The sequence below is a fragment of the Lotus japonicus genome, chromosome 1 (genome assembly GCF_012489685.1).
Source record: "Lotus japonicus ecotype B-129 chromosome 1, LjGifu_v1.2".
Classification (NCBI taxonomy): Eukaryota; Viridiplantae; Streptophyta; class Magnoliopsida; order Fabales; family Fabaceae; genus Lotus; species Lotus japonicus.
This window is the reverse complement of record NC_080041.1, coordinates 95,864,241-95,888,970: the sequence shown is the minus strand read 5'-3', so window position 1 is coordinate 95,888,970 and position 24,730 is coordinate 95,864,241. Positions and strand designations below refer to the sequence as shown.

General features: G+C 36.4%; 2 protein-coding genes and 2 long non-coding RNA genes across 4 annotated transcripts; all 4 read right to left on the bottom strand.

Annotated features, from left to right (window-relative positions):
* Positions 1–2,652: 2,652 nt before the first annotated feature.
* On the bottom strand, positions 2,653–4,104 carry LOC130728073 (non-specific lipid-transfer protein 1-like). Its single transcript, XM_057579410.1, has 2 exons — positions 3,675–4,104; positions 2,653–2,807 (listed from the first exon to the last, which is right to left on the bottom strand). The coding sequence occupies exons 1-2, from the start codon at positions 4,022–4,024 to the stop codon at positions 2,798–2,800; spliced, it is 360 nt and encodes a 119-aa protein (XP_057435393.1). The 5' UTR covers positions 4,025–4,104; the 3' UTR covers positions 2,653–2,797.
* Positions 4,105–7,581: 3,477 nt separating this feature from the next.
* Positions 7,582–9,564, bottom strand: LOC130732269 (uncharacterized). Its single transcript, XR_009016989.1, has 2 exons — positions 9,340–9,564; positions 7,582–7,823 (listed from the first exon to the last, which is right to left on the bottom strand). It is a non-coding gene; the product is annotated as an uncharacterized LOC130732269 (long non-coding RNA).
* Positions 9,565–13,711: 4,147 nt separating this feature from the next.
* Positions 13,712–15,762, bottom strand: LOC130732268 (uncharacterized). Its single transcript, XR_009016988.1, has 2 exons — positions 15,519–15,762; positions 13,712–14,002 (listed from the first exon to the last, which is right to left on the bottom strand). It is a non-coding gene; the product is annotated as an uncharacterized LOC130732268 (long non-coding RNA).
* A 6,826-nt stretch (positions 15,763–22,588) lies between these two features.
* LOC130728072 (non-specific lipid-transfer protein 1-like) lies at positions 22,589–24,143 on the bottom strand. The gene is made up of 2 exons (XM_057579409.1): positions 23,730–24,143; positions 22,589–22,794 (listed from the first exon to the last, which is right to left on the bottom strand). Exons 1-2 carry the CDS (start codon positions 24,077–24,079, stop codon positions 22,785–22,787), a joined length of 360 nt encoding a protein of 119 aa, XP_057435392.1. The 5' UTR covers positions 24,080–24,143; the 3' UTR covers positions 22,589–22,784.
* Between the last annotated feature and the right edge of the window lie 587 nt (positions 24,144–24,730).

Here is a 24,730-nt window from a genome sequence, read left to right as displayed (position 1 = left end):
TTACCTTCCAAGATTGAAAATTTAATTTGTCTTTACTCATTAATGTTTGTAGTTTATTACTTAAATATTTATAGTATCACTCTTCACTCATTGTTTTTTCTCTAGAAAAAGAAAGTTTCATTGTTTATACATTGAAATCAATTGATAAATGAGATACTTGATATCGAAGCTTATACAAATGATTAGGACTCTTTAAGATTAATATGAAAAATTAATAATTTATATGTATTTTCTTTTAGATTTTTAGCTAAAAAAAAGTTATTTTAACATTTTGCTTTAGGACCCAAAATGTCTATAGAAAACTATATGTGTAACCAAAAAATAGACCAAATCAATTGTCGATTGATTTTTTAATACTAGTTTGAACTTTGAAGTATGAGGGTTGTACTTAGTACTAACTATACCCTTAAATGGAAGGTAAATTGGAAAAGCGAAACATGCATGACTGTGAAAAAATATAGAGATTAATTTCTATTAGGCATGCTAAAGTAAGCCAACTAATTTCTATCATGTTGACAGGGACAGAACCAAGAATGAGTAATTGTTTTTTGAGTTGTCATAATAATACACACTGCCAAGAAGAAATATGTAAAGGTAATTTTTTAACTCCATCACATTGTCTGCAAAATGGAATATAGACTAAGAGAAAGCATATAATATAATTAAAATTTACAAAGAAAGGTAACAATTACATTGACTTTTATCTGAATGGTTTAATGAGCCACTTTTGTGCTTATCTGATCTGTGATGAAGGGACTTTGTTTATTGTTTGGGTGGATGGACTACTATATCTCTTGGATTTGTTTTCTTGTTTGGCTCGTGTTTTCCATTACTATTGTATTGTTAAGGGTGAGGTGATTTTGGTATTTGTGGGTTCGCTGGTCTTCCTGCCCAAGTGAAGTTTTTCTCTTTGGGTTTATTGTTAGTGGCAGTTGGGTCTTCTCTCTTTGGCAGATTTGGGAATTGATGCTGCAGTTCTGTTTTCTTTTTCTCCATGGAGGCTCCATTTAGATTTCTAGATTTTAGAATCTTGAACGCTCTTGTTGTATTTAGCTTTATTTTTTCTCTTCTTACTTGTATTGCGTTGAAGTACCCCTTGTACTTCTATTCAATATATATATCCATGGCTTATAAAAAAAAAAAAAAAACATTGACTTTTATCTTTTGCAATTAAATGAATTAAATGACATAATCGGAGCTGCACTTGGTTACGTTCAAGTAAATGAAAACAAGTCCAGTTTGATCGAACACAGGAATTAAAACATTCAACCTCTTCATTCTAGTATCCTCTTCTGGAAGTAAACAATTGAATACCCCACAGTCACACTGAAACCAATTGAAATAATTGAAGCCAAATGGATATTAAAATTTCCTATGCTACTCACACAGTCACATTGATACAATTCATAGCCCCCCCTGTCTTTTCTCTGTTTTATTGATTAAATGAACAAAACTCACTCCTACTATCTCCTCTAATTCTTTACACAAAATAACTCATTCAATAAAAGTAAGTAACATCCCTCTCCCAACAAAACCCATCGGCCATAGCAGACAATTGGGAGGAAGTGATGCACAATCTTTATTTTTATTTCTCTCTAAAAAACTTAGCATCAAAAGGTAAATAGAAATAGATAAATTTGAAATGAAAGTAAAAAAATTGCTTTCAGTTACACCATGAAGGAGAATGACTTGGCTAGTTGACTTCCTTGCTGAATCACAATCTCACAGGTTAAGCAACAAGCATTAGGGGAAAGCCATGAGTTTGGAAGGGGAAGCCTCGGCATGGAACTTGGAAGGCACAAATGGAAGGGTAAATAATAATCATGTAAAATAAAAGAATAATCTTGTCTTTTGAAAAGCTTTTTAACTTGTGGACAAAAATGTGACTTGTGTCTGTGAATATTACACTGAGGCTAATTAATTACACTTTCATTCATGTGGAAACTTCCGTAACACAAGGCACAAAGTGGTGCACAAAGCTTCCACTTATAGTATAACCTTTTCTAGCATAGGAGGCAGAGACATTATATATATGTAGTACATAACATAATTTTTTTGACTAATGGGGGGCGGTCACCCCTTTTAAACAGCCTTGGTTCCGTCCTTGCCTGCGGGCACCAAATACCCTCCATGCCTGCTTGTACCCCAACCTGCAGTTATATACTTCTACCCGTGATGGATATCTATCCGCGGCTACGGGTATTTTTGGCATCCATATCGGCCGCTAACATCTGTCCAACTGTGCTTTGATGTCATGCTTGTGGTTTTTATTGGATAAGCTAGAGCCAGCTCAACTTTTAGATCGCCAAATTCATTTAATTTGAGAGTCATCACCGATCGTGCTCAATATTTGATCTACAAACTTGTTTAGCCAAGTTTTTCATTAATCTTTGTTGTGTATGATTTTGTTTGTTTTATAGGGTTCCCCATTTAATTCTGATTATTTGTCTTAGAATCACTTATTTTAATCGGTTTTGAAAAGTGTAATCACAACTCCAGAATCCTGTTGGTTTACAAAAACATGAATACATATAATACCATAAACTTATTTGAGGAACTAGCTTGCATTACTCAATTTTATTAATGAGTACATTATAGGGAAATCCAGTGACGTCAAAGGAGACAATCAACAATCGAATCGAGAGAGACATAGACATAGTATATGAGATTTTTATTATATAATTATGATCGAAATACAATATGATTAACCATCTTCTTTATTCTCTCTTTGCTTAATTATTGCTATTACACAAGACTCAACAAGGATAACTAAATACCCTCATGCAATTCCAGCGGCTCAGTTTACCCTGCAAATTCAAGCTTGATGTTAGATTTATAAATATATCATGCATTCGAAGTTCATTATGACCACTACACATAAAAATGGCATGGCTTTCATTGCAGGGCTTTTTTAGTATTATATAGCAATTTTGAACCGATTTAGATGTCTCCGCTGTAAAATATTTTTTTCTTTCCAAAATCTGCCCCGGAATTAGCACAAACTATGATTAACATTTAACACATTTTAGTACAACAATTTCTGCTAGTCAGCCATAAAATTAGCGTTTTCAAACATTCTTCTATATCAAATTATCAACCATAATATCACCACAACATATTTTGTTTTCAGTAACCGTTCAAAAGCGTAGTCATAAATATGAAAAATGTTTCCTAAACTTACGCAAATTTTTTTTATGGTTTCATGTTTTACCGTTACCTATTCCTTTGGAGACAATTTTTCTTACATAATGGCAACACTGTGAAAAACGGTAACCTATTGTATGGAATAAACAATAATTATCACGTAATAATTGATCTTTGATCTCTATTATAAAACAAGGGACATTTATTTAGTGTTGCGAAAAATTGTGTTGCCTAAAACGAACTCTTTATAGCAACATTGACGAATTGATTTCTGATGCATTTTAGGCGGCGCTTTTCGCCTTTTGCATAAATTAGTGCTACCAAAACATAAAATATGGTCTAGTGTCTCTATCTTAATTTTATATATCCGAGAGAGATCTTCTCAGAAATATCTTGATTAATCTAATTTTTGCAGTCACAATGTACTTAGTGAGACGACGGTAATGAGACACCAAATGAAAAATGAAAGATCTCAATCCAAACAAAGAAATTAAGGGTACTCATGTTTATTGAAAAGGAGTATATCATACGTGTTGCAATTAATGGAGGGGGTTATCTTATAGGAAAAGTTGACCCCACACTTGCCAGGGAGAGAGGCAAGGGCTGGAAGATTGAGTCCTGGCAAGCTCAGAGAAGTGGATTTGAGGCACCTACAAGCCCCTTGACGATCAGCGATGGTCTTGGCCTGGTTCTTAAGAGTCCTGATCCCGTTGCAGCATGGTGCAGGGACAGATGGACCAGGGCTCCTCAGGTAGCCAATGCATGGTGCAACAGTAAATTGTACCTGGCCACATGGCAGAGCCGCTTCGGCGAAAGGAGAGCCCAAAACCATGCACATCACGACCAAGGAGGCAAACTTGAGAACCAGTGTGGTAGCCATGATTTAGAAGAGGAAATTGCAGTTGAATGGTGAGTGTATAAATGTGAGTTTGGAGGTGAGGTGATGATTTCGTTGTGTTGCCAGTGGAGGACTATATATAGAAAATAAGAATACGGATATTATTCAAGTTTGTTCGTTAATTAAATTAAAGGAGAAAAAGGGAATGGAAGGAAATTATCAATTTATTTAGTTTAATGCATGCTAGTGACCCTCACCGAAACCACGAGGCTACAACATGAAGTTGTTTAGATATATATATCACTTGATGGGAACAATTCAATTTTTTTTTTCTTAAATTGGATCGCATCATATTGCCCTAGCATCCGAAATTATAACGGGTAAAGCACCAGAAGGCTTCAACCCAAACTAAATTAGAGAAGAAGGAAGCATTCCAAGCTAAATAGTCTGCAACTGAGTTGTCACTCCTATGAACAAAAGACAAAGAAGCAACATCAAAAGAACTCGCAAATAAACGACACTCTCTGAAAATAGAAACTAAATAATAATTTCCATCGGGTGGTTTCTTCTAGCATTAGAATACTTGAAGGCAATCGGTCTCAAAACACACCCGCCGGAACCCTAACCGAGAAGTTAAGATCAAAGACCACCGGAATGCTAAAGCTTCGGCCACCACGAGAGAGAGAACCTTCACAGAATGCAACACCACAAGTGCCAACACTTCAGCATCCTTGTCGCGCGCCACCACCCCGTGCCCCGCCACTGTATTGCCATCAACGGAGGCATCAAATTCAAATTGAAGGAACACCTCATTCCACCTCCATCCTTAAATATTGATGGAAGTAAATTAAAAGAGAAAGATATCTAATAAGAGCATCTTTAACTTTAAGCTATTATGAGTTTTTTTATTTATTTTTATATTAGAAAAATAAATTGCACCCTTTATGGTTTGATTCCCGAACCTCCCCCACTCAATCTATATGTCCCCTAGTTCCTTTGGACCTTTCTTTTCCTTTCCTATTATTTGTTCCTTAACCATGGGTTGAGGTACCCCTAGTACCTCTTTAATACAATTTTACTTAAAAAAAAGAAGCTCTTACCATTCGAGACTATGAGTTTCTTATTACTGAGCAACCAAACAATTTTTAAAGGCTTTAATTAATATTTTATTAACAAGTCATATATACATATATATATATATTTATATATAAATTTGCTCTGCAATATTTAGTACTCTTCAACGACATTTTTAGAGCATCTTTTACTCTTCAACTCTTTTGCTTTTATACCTTTTTTTTCTTCAACAATGGCCCTGCAATATTTGTGTTGATTCCATGCTCTCTCCACAAAGGTTGTCAGATTTGAAAGATTCTGTGAACTCATTTTAGAGAGGAAAACTCATTTCGTCGAGATCATAACTTGATAAAACTATGTCATGGTACGGTGTAGAACACATACAATCATCAAGAAGACATTAATAAAATAAATTCAACATCCGATCCAGCTTCATAAAAAATCAGTTCAATAAAATGCATAAATAAGTAAAAGTACCAAGAGTGCATAATTTGTAAAAGTCCTCTTTTACCATATTGTTCAACATTTGCCGAACCATTTCAGTTCCACCGCCCTTTGCTTCTGATGGCATGTTTAAAATGCTTTCCGGCCCCTTTTTTATGAATTTGAGTTTCAACAACATCCACTTGTTCATCACCTTTATAATGTCAACCACTTTTACGCAGTTTTAGGTGTTCAAATAGATTTTGAGGACAGTGAAAAGGTGATCCAAGCATATTACTTTTCATTGAGGCTTGAGTTAGTGTATTTTTCGGTTCCACGGAAGCCTTAAATTCTTATTGATATAGATATTTAACTATCGACTAAAAATTTGATTTTAGTTTTGAAATTTATGCAAAGAATTGAAGCGTGCTAGAGGAAGTAGCTTATGCGATAAAGATAATCAATTATAGAAATTTATAACTGACTTTTATAATATAAACATATAAAAATCATTTTACCTCAAACTTGGTAAACTTTCAAAACCACAAATTTCCGAACATTGTTTTTACTTTTGAAACTTGAGATTTCGGATGTACAAGTATACTACAGTTTTATATATCTAAATTCTGTAAAAAAAAATTAGAATATGGTTCTTGAGAAATAATTTATAATTACAAACTCTTGTTAACTATAAATTTATGATTACAGAATGACGAATTAGAGAAGTTACGATTGGTAAAAATAAATCTTCAATATATGTAAAGCCATGTGGTTTGGCAATTACTTGTCAGGTTCTGCATCTTCCAGAATGGTCTTGGGCCCTATGAGTAGTTCCCACTTTCCGCAAGATTAAAAGAGTTTTTATATGCAGAACCCAAGTTTACGTGTTTATCCAAGTGCTTAACACGAAAAATTAAAAAAATGAGAATTTCGTTAGTAAAGTTTGGATTAAATCACGATAATATTAGGTGGACCAATAATATTTAAAATAAGTTAGCTAAATATTTTATAAAATATATAGTGACAAGATTAATCATTTACCTATTGTAATTTTCATTATTATTTCCATATTAATTAATTTTAAAAATTGTTATTATTTGAATATAAGAAGTAGTTTTTTTATGGTAAAATATAAGAAGCAGTTAAAATATCAATTATCGACCTAAAGTTGAACAATAAATAAAAGATAAAAAATATATAAAGTAATATCTTTCATATTAAAAAATATGTTAAATATTGAAATTAGTCAATAATGGTCAAATGTATTTTGTAAATATATATTTTGGAAATTATTTTTAAAATCCTTAATCATTTCGTATGTGGTTTAATATGAACTATAATACTTTTTCGTGATAATTTAGAAAATATTCTTAAAATTAACTTAAGTTTTGTCTTGCTAACAATAGTAATAAATTATCGATAACTATTTTATGTTATTAATTTTATTAACTATTAATTATCAACTTTTTCAGTTTCTTGCTAAAAGATTATTAATTAAAAATAGTGATAATATTAAGTATTAATAAAAAAATTAAAAAAAACTGAGGAAACATATCATAGAAAAAACATATAACAAAAGTTAGATAAATTTAAATTTATTAAATAATATTATTACTTTACGTAAAATATTTCAAATTAACTTAATGTTTTTTCATTATATTAAATAAATAATTTATTAAATTTATTTTTTATAGGATAAAATATGTTTAAATAAAATCTTGGGACAATAATCCCCAAGTGAATATAAATATTTACAATTATATATATATATATATATATATATATATATATATATATATATATATATATATTGAAAATCACGCTCTTTCACGACTGAAACCAAAATAATAAACTCCAATACATAGAACCAAAATTAACATAACATTATCCCACCCAATATGTAACGCCCCGATTTCTCGAGTGTTACTCAGTAACTAATTAACCCATTTTCGTAAAGAGTTTTCGTCGATTCACTTGTTAATCTTCAATTAATGACAAACCTCTCATTTTACGAAAACTCTTGAAACATAACCTTTCCAAAAACACGCGGAAGTAACCAACATCGTCAAACTTTTTAAATAACCAACTGTAAAGAGTACGAATCAAAGGCCTGAATGAAAATAAAGATTACATCAAAACTTGTTCATTCGAATTTAAGCAATAAAATTGTTCGATACCAACACTTCGGAAACTCTCAACCCCAACAGAAAACAAAAGACTCTCAACCAAAACCCTATTCCTTAGTCTCTTCCTCTTCCTCTGAAGTGTAGTCGTCCTCCGGTATTGGCACGTCACGTAGCATCAACTCCCAAGAATGAGTCATCGCCATTATCTTCACGACCATCTACCCCCCCCAAATAAACACATAGCAAACAAGCAGGGTCAGGTCCAACAAAAAGAATGATAATGACAAAATCAACAACAACATATATAATATAAGTACATTATATGTCTTTTATGGGAAAGAGTCAGTTACTAACGGAATCTCACTTCACACAACCACCTTTCACCTTGGATCCAACACCATTCGTCCAGCAGACGAACAACACCATGAGCAAAGCTCACAACATCATGGCGTTCCTTGGAACGACCACAGCACACCATGGGTCAGACACCCACAAGTCATAACATCACGGTTCAAACCGCATTCACCCTCGCGTGCAAGTTATCCGTTTTGTCTCTAACGGAACCATTGTTCTCATGGTCCATAGTCCTAACCAGACCTATGTCCAAATTATTCACATTTACTTGCAAGCGAGTTATAAATTCATTCTCTTGGTGTTTAAGGCTCTAATGTCAATCCTAGAGTCTTATGAGTTAATATCGTATCAGATTACAACGTCAAGAAATAACAGTCACACTAGGAGGAATTACAGCTGGGTGAGCGACCTCCTAAACAAGTCACAACTAAACTTCATGCAAAGCATAGAAATAATCAGGGCCTCCCAAATTCACAAATTATTTACAAATTCCAGAGGCTCAGTTTACAGATATCATCATATAAAAATCTCACAAAGGTCTCTAATCACATGTTACTAACATTTCCAACAATTTCTCAAATTTAGTGTTTTTGGACAACAGGTGCAGCGTGTACTAAAACTGGTCTACAGACCGCAATACTTAGCCACAAAATTCACATGATACATGACTGGAAAGATAATTCGAAACTCTACACTTTTATAGTTTATCACTTTTCCATTTGAGATCCAGAATTAGGTGATATTAGGCCTTAAAGCTTGCTGTCCGGTACAGGAAGAACAGCAGGTGCAACAGTCACTAAGATCGACCTCCAGACCTCATTACTAGACCAAAAATTATGTTCTTTATATGCATAGAAAGCCAATTCGAAAATCTACAATTTTCCAGTTTATCCCTTTTTCATTTGAGACCCCGAATTAGGTGTAATTAAGCTCCAAAACTCGCTGTCCAGTACAGGAAACTGGCAGAGATACTTTTGCCTTCAAATTAATTTTTCAACCATTCAAGTCCCAGAGTTTTAAACCATATTCCAGCAGCAAGAACCACATATCATATATCATATATCATGCTTAAATTTCCAGAACCAAGATAACCATCAATTCTAGCACAAAAGGCAGATCTAAGCATATAAATCTTCAATCATTTTAATCAAGCAAAGTCATAGAAGAAAACGGTATTTGTAGTGATGAATAATGGAGAATCATGGCATCAACATTTCATCTCAAATCAGAAGCAAAACATCAAGATCTCAAGGCAGAAAAAAAACAGCAAGCATCATGAACACAAAACTCTTGCGAAAGCAATCATGTTCATGACTTTTCTCATAGTAAAACATGGCAAATACCCTAGGCAATCTACCCAATCCTAGGACCAGCCCTTACCTTGGGTTCTTGGTCTGAAAAGAAGAAGAGAATGAAGTTTGGAAGAACAATCTCTTGCTGTCCAAGTCTCCTTCACCTTCCTTCTCCTTCGCGAAACCCTCTCTATTCGCGCTCTCCCCCTTGCTCGCGCGCGTGACCGGCGACAATGGTGGTGGCTTGGGCGGCGGCTCCCTTCTCTTCTCTCACACGTTCTCTCTTTGTTTTTCACGTGAAAGTGCTGTAGTGTATCTCTGTTTTCTGATTGTGGAAGAATAGGGTTTCCCCCCCCTTGGCTAAAATCCCATGCAACCCACAAGTGGGCTAGGGTTTTGTTTTCCACAAGCCCGACCCAAGTCCAACCTTAACCCACCAGTCTAATTACCTAATCAGACCTGAAACTTACTAAAACCTAAGCCCTCAAAGGTAAATTCATAATTAAATTCGGACTTAGAAGAAAAACAATGTAATAATCCCGCTGGCACTGTACAGCCGGAACTACGTTCACTAAAACGGGGATATCTAGAGCTACAGATATCGGATCGACACGAAACCACTTGGAGAATTTTCTAGACTTGAAGGGCTACAACTCTCATGAAGGAAGTTTTCCCAAATGAAGTCGTTAAGACCCTCTAAAAATTAACACAAGTTGACAGTTCTAATCTGCCAGTTATCAAACATAGCCAAAAACTTCAATTTTATTCAAACTTCCATAAAATTGTTCCAAATTGAACTTAGGGCCTTACAATACCACCCCCCTTAAAAATAGTTTCGCCCTCGAAACTTAAGGGTCTACAAACAACTCGGGATGTGATTTCCGCATTTTATCCTCTAATTCCCAAGTCGCATCGCCCGTAGCTTGATTCCATACAACCTTCACTAAGGATACTTCCTTGTTCCTCAAGCGTTTGGTGCTTTTGTCGACGATCTTGATGGGCGGCATTTCCATCGTTAGATCATCCTTCAGCTGAATATCATCAGGTTCAATCACATGAGAATTATCAGCCATATACCTCCGAAGTTGCGACACATGCAGCACATCATGTATGTTGGATAGGAACGGCGGTAAGGCAATCCTATACGCCACGGGTCCAACACGCTCCGTAATCTGGTACGGTCCGATAAACTTTGGAGTAAGCTTCTTTGACTTGATCGCCCTTCCGACACCTGTCATCGGGGTAACCCGCAAGAAGACATGATCTCCAGCTTGAAACTCCAACTCCTTCCTGCGATTGTCAGCATAACTTTTCTGACGACTCTGCGAAACCCTCATCTTCTCTTGGATTCGCTTCACCTCTTCTGTGGTTTTCTGAACTAATTCAGGTCCAACAATCAAGTTCTCCCCATCTTGATGCCAGCACAAGGGTGTACGGCACCTCCGACCATACAACGCTTCATAAGGGGCCATCCCTATGCTTGCATGAAAGCTGTTGTTGTAAGTGAACTCGATCAATGGCAACATCTCATCCCAGCTGCCTTTGTGATCCAGCACACAAGATCTTAGCAAATCCTCCAAGGATTGGATGGTCCTCTCGGTTTTCCCATCCGTCTGTGGATGATAAGCGGAACTCAATTTCAACCTGGTTCCCAAAGCCCGCTGCAAAGCTTCCCAGAAACGCGAGGTAAACCTCGGGTCTCTGTCCGACACAATGCTAGATGGCACACCGTGCAAGCGTACAATCTCAGCAATGTATATCTCTGCCAACCTCTCTACCTTGTAGTTCAGATTGATTGGCACGAAGTGAGCAGTCTTCGTCAATCGATCAACTACAACCCAAATTGCATCGAACTTCCTTCGTGTAAGCGGCAACGCCGTCACGAAGTCCATGGAAATGCTATCCCATTTCCACTCCGGGACATCCAATGACTGCAGCTTTCCTGCTGGTTTCTGATGTTCCACCTTCGCCTTCTGACACGTCAAACATGTCGACACATACTCAGCTACTTGTTTCTTCATCCCAGGCCACCAGGAATGAAGTTTCAAGTCCTGATACATCTTATTCATCCCCGGATGAATACTCAATCTTCTTTTGTGACCTTCATCCAAGATCAGCTTCCTCATTACTGCATCATTGGGTACACAAACTCGTCCCTTACAACGCAGAATATTGTCGTTCCCAATAGCGAACTCAGACGCTTTTCCTTGTGCCACAAGCTTGCGCCATTCAATCAACCCTTCATCGGTCTCTTGTTTCGACTTTATCTCATCCAAGAGTCCACTAGACACCGTCACCATTCCAAAGCTCAGCTTCCCCGGTGCGAGTTCAACATTCAAACTCAGATCACGGAAAGCCTCCAACAATTCTAACTCCTTGACCATCAACGAGGATACATGTATAGCCTTTCGACTCAGAGCATCAGCTACAACATTGGTCTTCCCCGGATGATACTGTAATGAGAACTCATAGTCTTGCAGAAACTCCATCCACCGTCTCTGCCTCATGTTCAGATCCTTCTGATCAAACAAGTACTTCAAACTCTTGTGATCACTATAGATCGTGAACGTACTGCCATACAAGTAATGTCTCCAGATCTTGAGAGCATACACTATAGCAGCCAACTCCAAATCATGCGTAGGGTAATTCTTCTCATGGACTTTCAACTGTCGCGAAGCATAAGCAATCACCCTCTTCTCTTGCATCATCACACAACCCAAACCATTATGCGACGCATCACAATACACGTCGTATGGTTCTCCCTCCTTTGGCAAAGCTAGTACAGGTGCGGTGGTCAACCGCTTCTTCATTTCTTGGAAGCTTGCCTCACACTTCTCCGTCCACGCAAACGGTTGATCCTTCTTTGTCAAATGAGTCAACGGTGCAGTCAACTTGGCGTAATCCTTCACGAAACGCCGATAGTAGCCAGCAAGCCCAACAAAACTTCTGATATCACTTGCTGTCTTCGGTTGTTCCCATGCCAAAACTGATTCAATTTTGCTGGGGTCCACTGCCACACCTTTGCTAGATATGACATGACCAAGGAACTTCACTTCCTCCATCCAGAACTCACACTTTCCTCCATTAGCATAGAGTTCCTTCTTCCGCAACACCTCTAGCACTTGACGTAAATGCTCCTCATGTTCCTCCTTACTCTTCGAGTAAATTAGAATATCGTCTATGAACACCACCACGAACTTGTCCAAGAATGGCCTGAACACACGGTTCATGTAGTCCATAAAAACTGCGGGTGCATTAGTAACTCCAAATGGCATCACGAGATATTCATAATGTCCATATCGAGTTCTGAATGCCGTCTTCTGAATGTCAGCCTCCTTCACCCGAATCTGGTGATACCCTGATTTCAGATCAATCTTCGAGAAAACAACTGCTCCCCGAAGTTGGTCCATCAAGTCGTCTATCCGAGGCATCGGATAACGATTCTTCACTGTCACCTTGTTTAGTTGTCGGTAATCTACACACAACCTGGACCTCCCGTCCTTCTTCTTTACCAACAACACTGGCGCTCCCCAAGGAGACACACTCAGTCGAATAAATCCCTTTGAAGAGAGATCATCCAACTGTTTTGCCAATTCCATCAATTCCGCTGGTGCCATCCGATACGGCGCCATCGATATCGGTCCCGTGCCGGGCATGATGTCAATGGAGAACTCCGTCTCCCTTACTGGTGGCAATCCGGGCACATCCTCCGGAAAAACATCCACATAGTCTTGCACTATCGAGATGTTCCGTACATCATTATCGTTTCTTGCTTCCGCCACGATAGAGTTCACGAACGCCGGTGAACCCTTCTTCAAATGGTACGAATTCAAATAATCCGTAACGCCTGAATCCGGAAATACCACGGCCTTGTTAGCACAATCCAAAAGAACATGATATTGCGCCAACCAGTCCATCCCCAGAATCACATCGAGCTCTTTAAGCCCTAAACATATAAGGTTTGCAAGGAACTTCCGATCCTCGTAAACCAACGGACATTTCAAGCATGCCGTGCGAGTAACTAAGCGATCGGCAGCAGGGGTTGTCACCACCATATCGAAAAGTAACTCTGAGGTTAGCAACCCTATTTTTCACACACTCCTCAGCAATCTCAAGTATCACGGCAATGATACTAATTTCAGACAATTCCACCGTCAAGCAAACATCTTAGCAAACAAGTCTACCCAATCCTCACCGCGGAATTTCAAAAACACCTTTCTCAAAAATAAAATACAACGAGTTCGGAAACTCGTAAGCCCAAAACCCATAGTGCTCTGGTTTCTCAACCGGAGCTCTGATACCACAATGTAACGCCCCGATTTCTCGAGTGTTACTCAGTAACTAATTAACCCATTTTCGTAAAGAGTTTTCGTCGATTCACTTATTAATCTTCAATTAATGACAAACCTCTCATTTTACGAAAACTCTTGAAACATAACCTTTCCAAAAACACGCGGAAGTAACCAACATCGTAAAACTTTTTAAATAACCAACTGTAAAGAGTACGAATCAAAGGCCTGAATGAAAATAAAGATTACATCAAAACTTGTTCATTCGAATTTAAGCAATAAAATTGTTCGATACCAACACTTCGGAAACTCTCAACCCCAACAGAAAACAAAAGACTCTCAACCAAAACCCTATTCCTTAGCCTCTTCCTCTTCCTCTGAAGTGTAGTCGTCCTCCGGTATTGGCACGTCACGTAGCATCAACTCCCAAGAATGAGTCATCGCCATTATCTTCACGACCATCTACCCCCCCCAAATAAACACATAGCAAACAAGCAGGGTCAGGTCCAACAAAAAGAATGATAATGACAAAATCAACAACAACATATATAATATAAGTACATTATATGTCTTTTATGGGAAAGAGTCAGTTACTAACGGAATCTCACTTCACACAACCACCTTTCACCTTGGATCCAACACCATTCGTCCAGCAGACGAACAACACCATGAGCAAAGCTCACAACATCATGGCGTTCCTTGGAACGACCACAACACACCATGGGTCAGACACCCACAAGTCATAACATCACGGTTCAAACCGCATTCACCCTCGCGTGCAAGTTATCCGTTTTGTCTCTAACGGAACCATTGTTCTCATGGTCCATAGTCCTAACCAGACCTATGTCCAAATTATTCACATTTACTTGCAAGCGAGTTATAAATTCATTCTCTTGGTGTTTAAGGCTCTAATGTCAATCCTAGAGTCTTATGAGTTAATATCGTATCAGATTACAACGTCAAGAAATAACAGTCACACTAGGAGGAATTACAGCTGGGTGAGCGACCTCCTAAACAAGTCACAACTAAACTTCATGCAAAGCATAGAAATAATCAGGGCCTCCCAAATTCACAAATTATTTACAAATTCCAGAGGCTCAGTTTACAGATATCATCATATAAAAATCTCACAAAGGTCTCTAATCACATGTTACTAACATTTTCAACAATTTCTCAAATTTAGTGTTTTTGGACAACAGGTGCAGCGTGTACTAAAACTGGTCTACAGACCGCAATACTTAGCCACAAAATTCACATGATACATGACTGGAAAGATAATTCGAAACTCTACACTTTTATAGTTTATCACTTTTCCATTTGAGATCCAGAATTAGGTGATATTAGGCCTTAAAGCTTGCTGTCCGGTACAGGAAGAACAGCAGGTGCAACAGTCACTAAGATCGACCTCCAGACCTCATTACTAGACCAAAAATTATGTTCTTTATATGCATAGAAAGCCAATTCGAAAATCTACAATTTTCCAGTTTATCCCTTTTTCATTTGAGACCCCGAATTAGGTGTAATTAAGCTCCAAAACTCGCTGTCCAGTACAGAAAACTGGCAGAGATACTTTTGCCTTCAAATTAATTTTTCAACCATTCAAGTCCCAGAGTTTTAAACCATATTCCAGCAGCAAGAACCACATATCATATATCATATATCATGCTTAAATTTCCAGAACCAAGATAACCATCAATTCTAGCACAAAAGGCAGATCTAAGCATATAAATCTTCAATCATTTTAATCAAGCAAAGTCATAGAAGAAAACGGTAGTTGTAGTGATGAATAATGGAGAATCATGGAATCAACATTTCATCTCAAATCAGAAGCAAAACATCAAGATCTCAAGGCAGAAAAAAAACAGCAAGCATCATGAACACAAAACTCTTGCGAAAGCAATCATGTTCATGACTTTTCTCATAGTAAAACATGGCAAATACCCTAGGCAATCTACCCAATCCTAGGACCAGCCCTTACCTTGGGTTCTTGGTCTGAAAAGAAGAAGAGAATGAAGTTTGGAAGAACAATCTCTTGCTGTCCAAGTCTCCTTCACCTTCCTTCTCCTTCGCGAAACCCTCTCTATTCGCGCTCTCCCCCTTGCTCGCGCGCGTGACCGGCGACAATGGTGGTGGCTTGGGCGGCGGCTCCCTTCTCTTCTCTCACACGTTCTCTCTTTGTTTTTCACGTGAAGGTGCTGTAGTGTATCTCTGTTTTCTGATTGTGGAAGAATAGGACCCTTGGCTAAAATCCCATGCAACCCACAAGTGGGCTAGGGTTTTGTTTTCCACAAGCCCGACCCAAGTCCAACCTTAACCCACCAGTCTAATTACCTAATCAGACCTGAAACTTACTAAAACCTAAGCCCTCAAAGGTAAATTCATAATTAAATTCGGACTTAGAAGAAAAACAATGTAATAATCCCGCTGGCACTGTACAGCCGGAACTACGTTCACTAAAACGGGGATATCTAGAGCTACAGATATCGGATCGACACGAAACCACTTGGAGAATTTTCTAGACTTGAAGGGCTACAACTCTCATGAAGGAAGTTTTCCCAAATGAAGTCGTTAAGACCCTCTAAAAATTAACACAAGTTGACAGTTCTAATCTGCCAGTTATCAAACATAGCCAAAAACTTCAATTTTATTCAAACTTCCATAAAATTGTTCCAAATTGAACTTAGGGCCTTACACAATATGTTAAAATAACTTCAATTCTAACTAATAAAATTGAGTAATATTATGTACCAAATTTTTTTTAAGTAATATTAATTAGACTTAATTGCACTTTTGGTCCCCCCAACTTTGGCTTTCATACGAAAATCGTCCCTAAACTTCAAAATTAGCAAAAAAACGACCCTAAAGTTTTCACCCATAGCAAAATTGGTTTTCCGTTAAATTCCGTATAAAATCTAACTGAAAATGAACTGAAAATGATGATATGGCATTTCTAAATTAATTTTCACTGAAAAAAATAAATTTTTAATTAAATAACATTTAGTCAGTTGCATTTTTAGTCTCCGCTCTATAACCACCACTCCTCAACCATCAACACAAATTCTGGATGTCGAAATGTAACTCGAGCAGGTTGGTGGAGAGAAAAATAGAAGTGGAAGTTTCAATCATCTCCTCCATCACCCTTTTGTTCTTGGTGCCAGAACCTTGCAACTGTGGTGGAACCGCTTCAAATCACTCAAACCCTCACCAAAACCTCCTTCTCTGCCCTTTGCCACGGAGCCACCACACCTGGCCAGCGACCACCACAACCTCCACCGATCCAAGCCCAAAAACACCAGCCTCCACGATCCAAGGCCAGAAATACCGATGTTTCACCGACAACAACCACAGAAACAACACAAACAAAACCCTCAAAACTCAATCCAAGCTCAAGATGAAGAAGATGAACAGGTGAGAGGGAGGGAGACCTGAAGAAGAATACAACCTCCATGCCCTGCCCCCACAACCAGATCTGAACCCCCCATAACCAGTTCTGAAAACCCACCACCCCTCAATCACAACCCATCCCCAGAACCCATTGCATAGTTTTGATCGCAAGGAAGAGGGAATGATGTTGGGTTCGTCACCGCCAAGTTTTGGGAGAAAATGGGGTGATGTTCAAGTTTTGGGAGAAAATGGGGGATCATAGAGAGCAACATCAATTGTATTTCCGAGAGAGGAAAAAGAGGAGGAGAATATATGGGTTTTTCCTCTTTGATTGTGTTTATGAGTTTCTTCATGAGCTTCTAAGCTTGTTCATGAATTTATGGGTATTTATGGATTTCAATTAAAATACTAGTTTTTTCTCAATTTTATTTTTTCTTTATTTTTTAATTCATTTTTAACGGAATATTCTGTTAGATTTTAGACGGAATTTAACGGAAGACCAATTTTGCAACCGGGTGTAAATTTCAGGGTCGTTTTTTTTTGTTGCTAATTTTGATGTTTGGGGACGATTTTCGCAGAAAAGCCAAAGTTGGGGTACCAAAAGTGAAATTAAGACTATTAATTATATATACAAAGAGAAATTTAATACACAAAACATAACTTCAATACTATTTATTCAGATGTCTCTATGTAATAATTTTATTTATTATATTCATGATGAAAAAAGTATTTGAATATTTATTTATTTAATTGTACTATAAAAATGTTTATAGAATATAAAAAAAAATTGTCAATAAACCCGTGCAACGCACGGGTATTAGTTGCACGGGTATTATATCTAGTATATATGTAAAAGAAAGTGAAGGTCACAACTTAGACATCTTTAATATTACCTACAACACTTGTCATCAGGGTCATCGATCTCTTGTGAAAACTCTCTAATATGTTAATATGTAAATTTTTTGAGTTTATCTCTCTCTTCATATGAATTAAATGTGTGAGACCCTTACTTTCAAAAAAAAATGTGTGAGACCCTTTAAATATTTATGAAGAGAGATATCGACATAATGTTCCACTTGACATTGTCATTTCACATGAGAGAATTTAAATCTTTTCTTCCATGTCGTTTGAAAAATAAAACATTTACAAATATCTCAAGAAAAAATTCGGTGAAGCTAAGCAAACAACTTCTGACATTCAAAGTCAAGGTTAATTGCATTGTCTCACAATGCAAGGCTTCAACTGACATCATGTTTACTTCCTGACAAAGAAGTGATCCGAGAAGTCTGAACTTTGAAAACAGCACCCCAGTGATCCAGCTCTAATCTACTACTTTAAATGGGCCAGTTCGATGCCAATAAAACCTTAATCAGAGTCTTGAATTGGAGATAATGTTTGAAACAAGGTATTTCCACTCTCTTTTTTTTTGGTTTCTTTTCCTTCATTTTGATGTTGCATTGGAAAAACTTATTAATCCTTCATAGTAGTTGTTTCATAAATAATTGGGCATGTAAATACCCACTTAGAGGTTTCACCCAAATTTACAAAGAAGCTGAATTTGCATTTAAATTTTATAGGCCCTTCTATGCTTTATAAGTTATGTATCTTCTACATTTGAAATTTAGTGACCTTGTGTCTTGCATATGTCATCTGAGTGTGTGCCATTTCTCTTACTTGTAGAGAGTTCAGAGAAAATGGCTCCAATTAGGAGAAGCGAGAGTCCAGAGGGGAAGAGAGTCTTGCCCAATGCAATTATGCTTCCTATAATGTCATTCATGATGATATAAGATGTTGTCAAGACTTGCATCTTGTCAAAATGGTGGCAGGACATATGGAAGTCCGTGCCTGATCTTACATTGCATGTCTATAAACAATCCCTTGTTTTTCTATGAATTTGTCTCTGGGCTCGTGAGATGCCTTGGTGACATCCATCCCTTACATACTCTTTACTTCGACCGCCACGCTTACGTTCAGCCTCAAATCATGAATGATCTCTTCCAATATGCTCATATTTCAATTTCACCTCTTGATCTTCCAGAACTAGTAAACTTGCATCTCAAAGGGGTTGGAATTTCTACTGAATGAAATGGTCATGCTAAACCTTTTTTCTACTTGTAATAACTTAAGAACTCTATCAATCGAAGACTGTGTCTTGATTTATCCTAGCCCTCTTTCCCTAGAAGATTTTGGAGTCCTCAATATGAAAAATGCAACCCTTACTAGTTTAACAATCATTGATGATACTCCTCCAACTTGCATTACCGCAACGCCAATTCCCAAACACAAGTATGTGACATGTGCACCTAAATTAAGCTCCTTCACTCTGAATGGTTCTCCATTTAGGAAAATTCATGGACAGGGAGGGATGAAAGTTGAGCTTCATTCATCCTCGCTAATGTAAAACTAGAACACCCACCTCAACACTTCTCCTGGTAACATGTAATAAATTTTTGATAAGTGCTTTCTTTCTCTCATCGAGTGCTTGCTTTCTCTTAATGCCAGATATTTAATCTTGTTAATGTTTTTTTTTGAAAGATTTAATCTTGTTAATGTTAGTTAGGCAGTAAATATCTTCTATTGATTTTAAGATATTTTCCTAACGCTGAGTGTCTATATTGGAATATCTTTGAAATTACAATAACTTTAGGTTTTCAACAAGTAAATTATTTTAACACACTTGTGTTTATGGATAAGTGGACTTTTATTTTAATAAGTTGCTGTGAAAAAATTCATGAAGGTGATTTCTAGGCTAAAATCATAAATCTATCAGTGCGCAATAATTGATTATAGGAATGAGTTTAAGTGGCTAATTGGGAAATCTTTCCCATATGTGCGGTTTCATTCAGGGTCGGCTAGTATGTATTATTAAGATAAATAAATGTCCCACTAATATTCCATTGTCATTCGTTTCTAAATGTTCTTTTTCTATTGGTTGGTTACTATATTCTAACTAATCCAAAATGATGATTATTTGGGTTGTCTATTTTACCAATTTAGTATGTACTGTGTTTCATATTATCAAAACAATGGGGAGCGGGGAGATTTTTAGAAGAAGAAAAATGAGAAGGAGAGTGAGAAGAAGAAGAATATTGATTGATTTTTAAAGATATATTATTTTTATTTTGAAATATTGTTTTGAATTTAGGATGACATCTGAATGTTGATAGGAGGTGAAACACAGTTTAATGTATAACAACAGTATTTGTTATTTGTAATTCACCTATCATTTTAATTTCATTTATTTTATTTGATGGGATTTTATATGGATGTTTTTAATATTCATTTCAATACTAGAATGAATTGATTAGAAGCTGTCATGTTGAATAGAATTAGGCACTATCATTTTGGTAGCATTTTTTTTTGCACATTGTGTTTGAATATAGTACTAGTATTAATTAAGGTTTGTTTTTAGTTTCATATGATTTCTTAGCTAAGCATGGTTCTTTTCAAGAAGAGCATTTGGTATTGATGTCGTCCACTCTTGAGAGAATGAGCCCCTTGTTGCTTGCTGATGCAATGAGTAACTTCTTTGTGAGGCCTTAGATCAAACTTGCTTACTCGTTTTCTTTTGTTTCACAAATTGTACTAAACAGAGTGTTTTAGTGGCATTGTTTCTTGTGTATGGGTTGAACCACCTTGAGCCTCTTTTGAATGGATCTGCTTGTATAAAAAGTATTGACTGTATATGTATATTTGTTAATTGTTACATTACTTTAATAAATTAGAGATTAAAGCGTGAACTATGGAAGTAAAATTTCGATTTAGTATTCTCTAAAATGATATTCGAAAATGTTGCCTAAGATATGGCTAACGCATCTTATCTTCAGCCTTGTGGTTTAAACTGTTTAAAAACGGTGGATAAAAAGTTAAAAACACTATAAATCTATCGTCGTTTTGAGCTTCTTAAAAAACCGTGGATGAGAACTATATGCGACAATTTCGTCTGTGTGGCGTAAGTTTAACGGTGGCCTTAAAGTTTTGACATGATCATGGCTTATACTTGAAAGAACCGTGGTCGTTGAGTTTGGGCAAGGCCACTTACACCGCAACACAAGAACCGTGACAGCTCTATGGTGTCAAGCTTCTTTAATCTTTAGGCAAGAATTTTTTCAAGTTGGACCTATGTTACGTTATTTGTCATGGCTACAGCCTAAAGCCCTTAAACGTTGTAGTGTATTTCTCTTTCATGTTTTAGAAACCTTGGATCTGCCATGCAAAATTATGGGAAAACAGAGGGAGATATTAACCATATATAGAAGCTGAGTAGTTTACATAAAATTAAGAATTATTTTGAGTGTGATATGTAATTGAAAAAAATTGGTCAGGCTTAAAGGGACATTTTATTACACAATTATTAATTTAATCCGCAAATTAATTGAAAAAATTGATCAGGCTTAAAGGACTTTTTTTATTTGATACTCTCACTCTCAATACCTAAATCACTATATAATACATGTGTGTTGCGCGAGCACTTATAATATTTTTTTAACACTATATACAAATTATTATAATTTAAATAAATAAAAATAAGGTATGTGGGGTTATAATTTAATGCATTTAATGTAAAAACACAATTTTTTATAGTCAAACTTTAAAATGTTGGTTGTGTTTTAAACAGCAGTCATGCCCCCCACAAGTAGCCAATAAGATGATGCTTAGTGTACTTTTAATGTCATGTCATGTCTTTGTTTTAAGTTTCAAATTGTACTCCCTAGACTTCTAAAGTTCTACATTTTACTCCCTAAACTATTTCCAATTTAATAAAATTGAAGAAAAATCTTTCTGCTGCTGCATCAACCTAAAAATCCCTTTCTCCTGAAACTACCTAGATCTTCATCTTCTTCCTTTCTTCAGCCGTCCCTGTGGTTTCAGCCGCCGTCGTTCATAATCGTGCCAGCGCTGTTTCTAACCGTAGTTCATGGGCATCGTTATCTGGTTCACTTCGAGAGTACACTCTGTCGTCGCTGTAGACCCCAATTCTTTTTTCGTCCTTCATCGTTTGCATAAACCATTTGAACCTTACTCCGCCACAAGCCTTTTTTATCTGATAAGAAGCACTTCCGCAGCAAACCCCTTTTGGGGTTTTAAAATTATTCAGATCTCTATGAAATTTCTACTTTGAGATACATGAATTGATATTCTGGGTTTAAATTGATATTTTCATTCTTGGTTTCCATTCAATTGGTTGTTCAACAATTCAGTCTGGCCAATGTTTTCTGATAACAATTCACACGAAACATGTTAGGCACATGTGGGAATTTATGATCACCTCTGCTATACAGTTTCACTCATGGAGGATGGGAGAGGAAGAGAACGACATCACAGACGAAGATGAACACAGAGGAGAGGAGGAAGGATTAGATTAATATTTGCCCCAAATCAACTTGAAATGTTTAAAATCAACTAAGGTTAAAATCAATTTGAAAATCAGAAAGTAAACATTTTCTAAAAAAAATGTATTTTAAACACATAGTAAAACTTATAATAGAGATATTTAGAGGATCAATTTAACAACTTTATAAGTTAAAATGACATGACACATTTCCACACTTGGCATTCACTGATTGGGTATAAGAGAAACAACATTATAACCCCCTCTCACCAACTAACATGTAAAAGTTTGCCTTTTTTATAAGCCAAATATCGTAAAAACTCAAGTATCCCTTACACGTAGATATGAGATTTTATTATATAATTATTATCGAAATACAACATAATCATATAAAGTTCAATCGCTTAGCGAGGATCGTGACAACTCATGGGGAGATTACACCATCTCTTTATTCTCTCTTTGCTAGTTATTGCCATAACACAAGTACTGACTCAACAAGGGTAAATACCCTCGTGCAATTCCAGCTGCTCAGTTTACCCTGCAATTACAACTTAATGTTAGATATATATATATATATATATATATATATATATATATATATATTTAGCATGCATTGAAATTCCATTATGTTTTAAAACAATGATTTCATTAATAAAATACTGACATAACATTTTTAGTTGACATGACAAGATTTTACTATTGCTAATCAGAATATTAAAATCCATTCGATGTTTTATTGCATATATATCTCGATCACATATAAAATCTTGGTACTGTCAATTAGAAAAAATGGATATATATGATAGTTATAAGTTATAATCTTAGAGCATCTCCAATAGGAGTATGTAATGTCAAATACATACTCTCACCAATATCTATTATCATTGGAGCATATTTTTAACTCCAACATGACTAGTGAGAGTATGTGAGTGTAGATACTCAATCTAGTCATGAAAAATGTGTTTGGATTTAGTATTGCTTAATGTAAAAGGTTTAAATAAAACTTGCAATTAATAAAATAATTTTTTATATAAACTTTTAAGAGTTATTGGATTGGAGTAAAAATTAATAAAAAGATGTAGATGATGTGACATTATTAGAAGTTGTAAAAAAGTAGAATGTAAATACTTTAGTAAGTATCATGGTTAAAGATGCTCTTACACCTTGGGGTCTCATTAATTATTAGCTTGTTATGGTGGTTGCTATGAAAATTACCAAATTTCACGAGAGCTATTTTTGATTTAATGTGGTGGTTTGCTTTTGGGGGGTTATATCTCTTGGATGAGTCATTTTATCTTATGAAATAGTGGGAGCTTATTATGAGAGAGATGATCGAAAAAGTATTTTGATTAATCTAATTTTTGAACTAAAGATTAGTGAGACAGGAAATGAGAGGGTAAATGGAAACTAAAGATTTCAGATCCTAACAAATTAAAGAGAGGGTTTTCATGATTAATGATATCTATATCTTACGTGTTGCAGTCAATGGAGGGGCTTATCTTGTAGGACAATTTGGCTCCACACTTGCCAGGGACAGAGGCAAGAGCTGGAAGATTGATTCCTGGCAAGTTATAAACAGTGGATTTGAGGCACCTACAAACCCCTTGACGATCAGGGACGGTCTTGGCTTGCCTAAGAATGTCCCTTATCCCATTGCAGCATGCTGCAGGGACAGTTGGAGTAGGGTTCCTCAGGTAGCCAATGCATGGTGCAACAGTAAACGTAAGTTGGCCACATGGCAGAGCCGCATCGGCGAAAGGAGAGCCCAAAACCATGACCATCACGGCCAAGGAGGCAAACTTGAGAACCAGTGCGGCAGCCATGATTTGGAAGAGCAAATTGCACTTGAAGGGTGAATGAGTGTGGAGGTGATGATGATTTAGTTGTGGTGACTGTAAGGACTATATATAGAAAATACAGAGGATTCAAATTGGTTCGTTCAACTAAAAGGTAGGTAATTATCACTTTATATCATTTAATGCACGCTAGTGACCCTCACCGGAACCTACATGATACAACAAGGAGTCATTAGTCATGGGCATCCCTTGTATTGTTTTTGCTATGATCCTGTACTGTTTATTTCTTCCTCTGTTTTTTTTTTCCTTTTTGCTTCTTTTTTCCTTGTAATGGGTGGCACCCCTTGTGCCTTTATTATTAATATTACTATGGCTTATCAAAAAAAACAACAAGGAGTCATTAAGGAAAAATCTTTTTATTTGTGATTGAACGAAAGTTTAGGTGGGTTGGTTCCGACCGTTCCCAAGAGTAAAAAAGTTGGCTTAGGGATAATGACCCTCATGAACCTACATGGATAGAACAAGGAGTGGTTTGGGAAAAGTTTTTTGTTTTGTTTTGTGATGAATGAAATGTTTAGGCGAGTTTGGCTCAACTCGTCCAAATCACTCCAACACATCCTCATATCGACAAGGGGCTTCGAGCACATTATTACAACTAGATATTCGGGTTAGGCCTAA

Bases quoted from the DNA above. Each gene is read 5' to 3' on its own strand.
- LOC130728073 (XM_057579410.1), bottom strand. From the start codon at position 4,024: ATGGCTACCACACTGGTTCTCAAGTTTGCCTCCTTGGTCGTGATGTGC.
- LOC130728072 (XM_057579409.1), bottom strand. From the start codon at position 24,079: ATGGCTGCCGCACTGGTTCTCAAGTTTGCCTCCTTGGCCGTGATGGTC.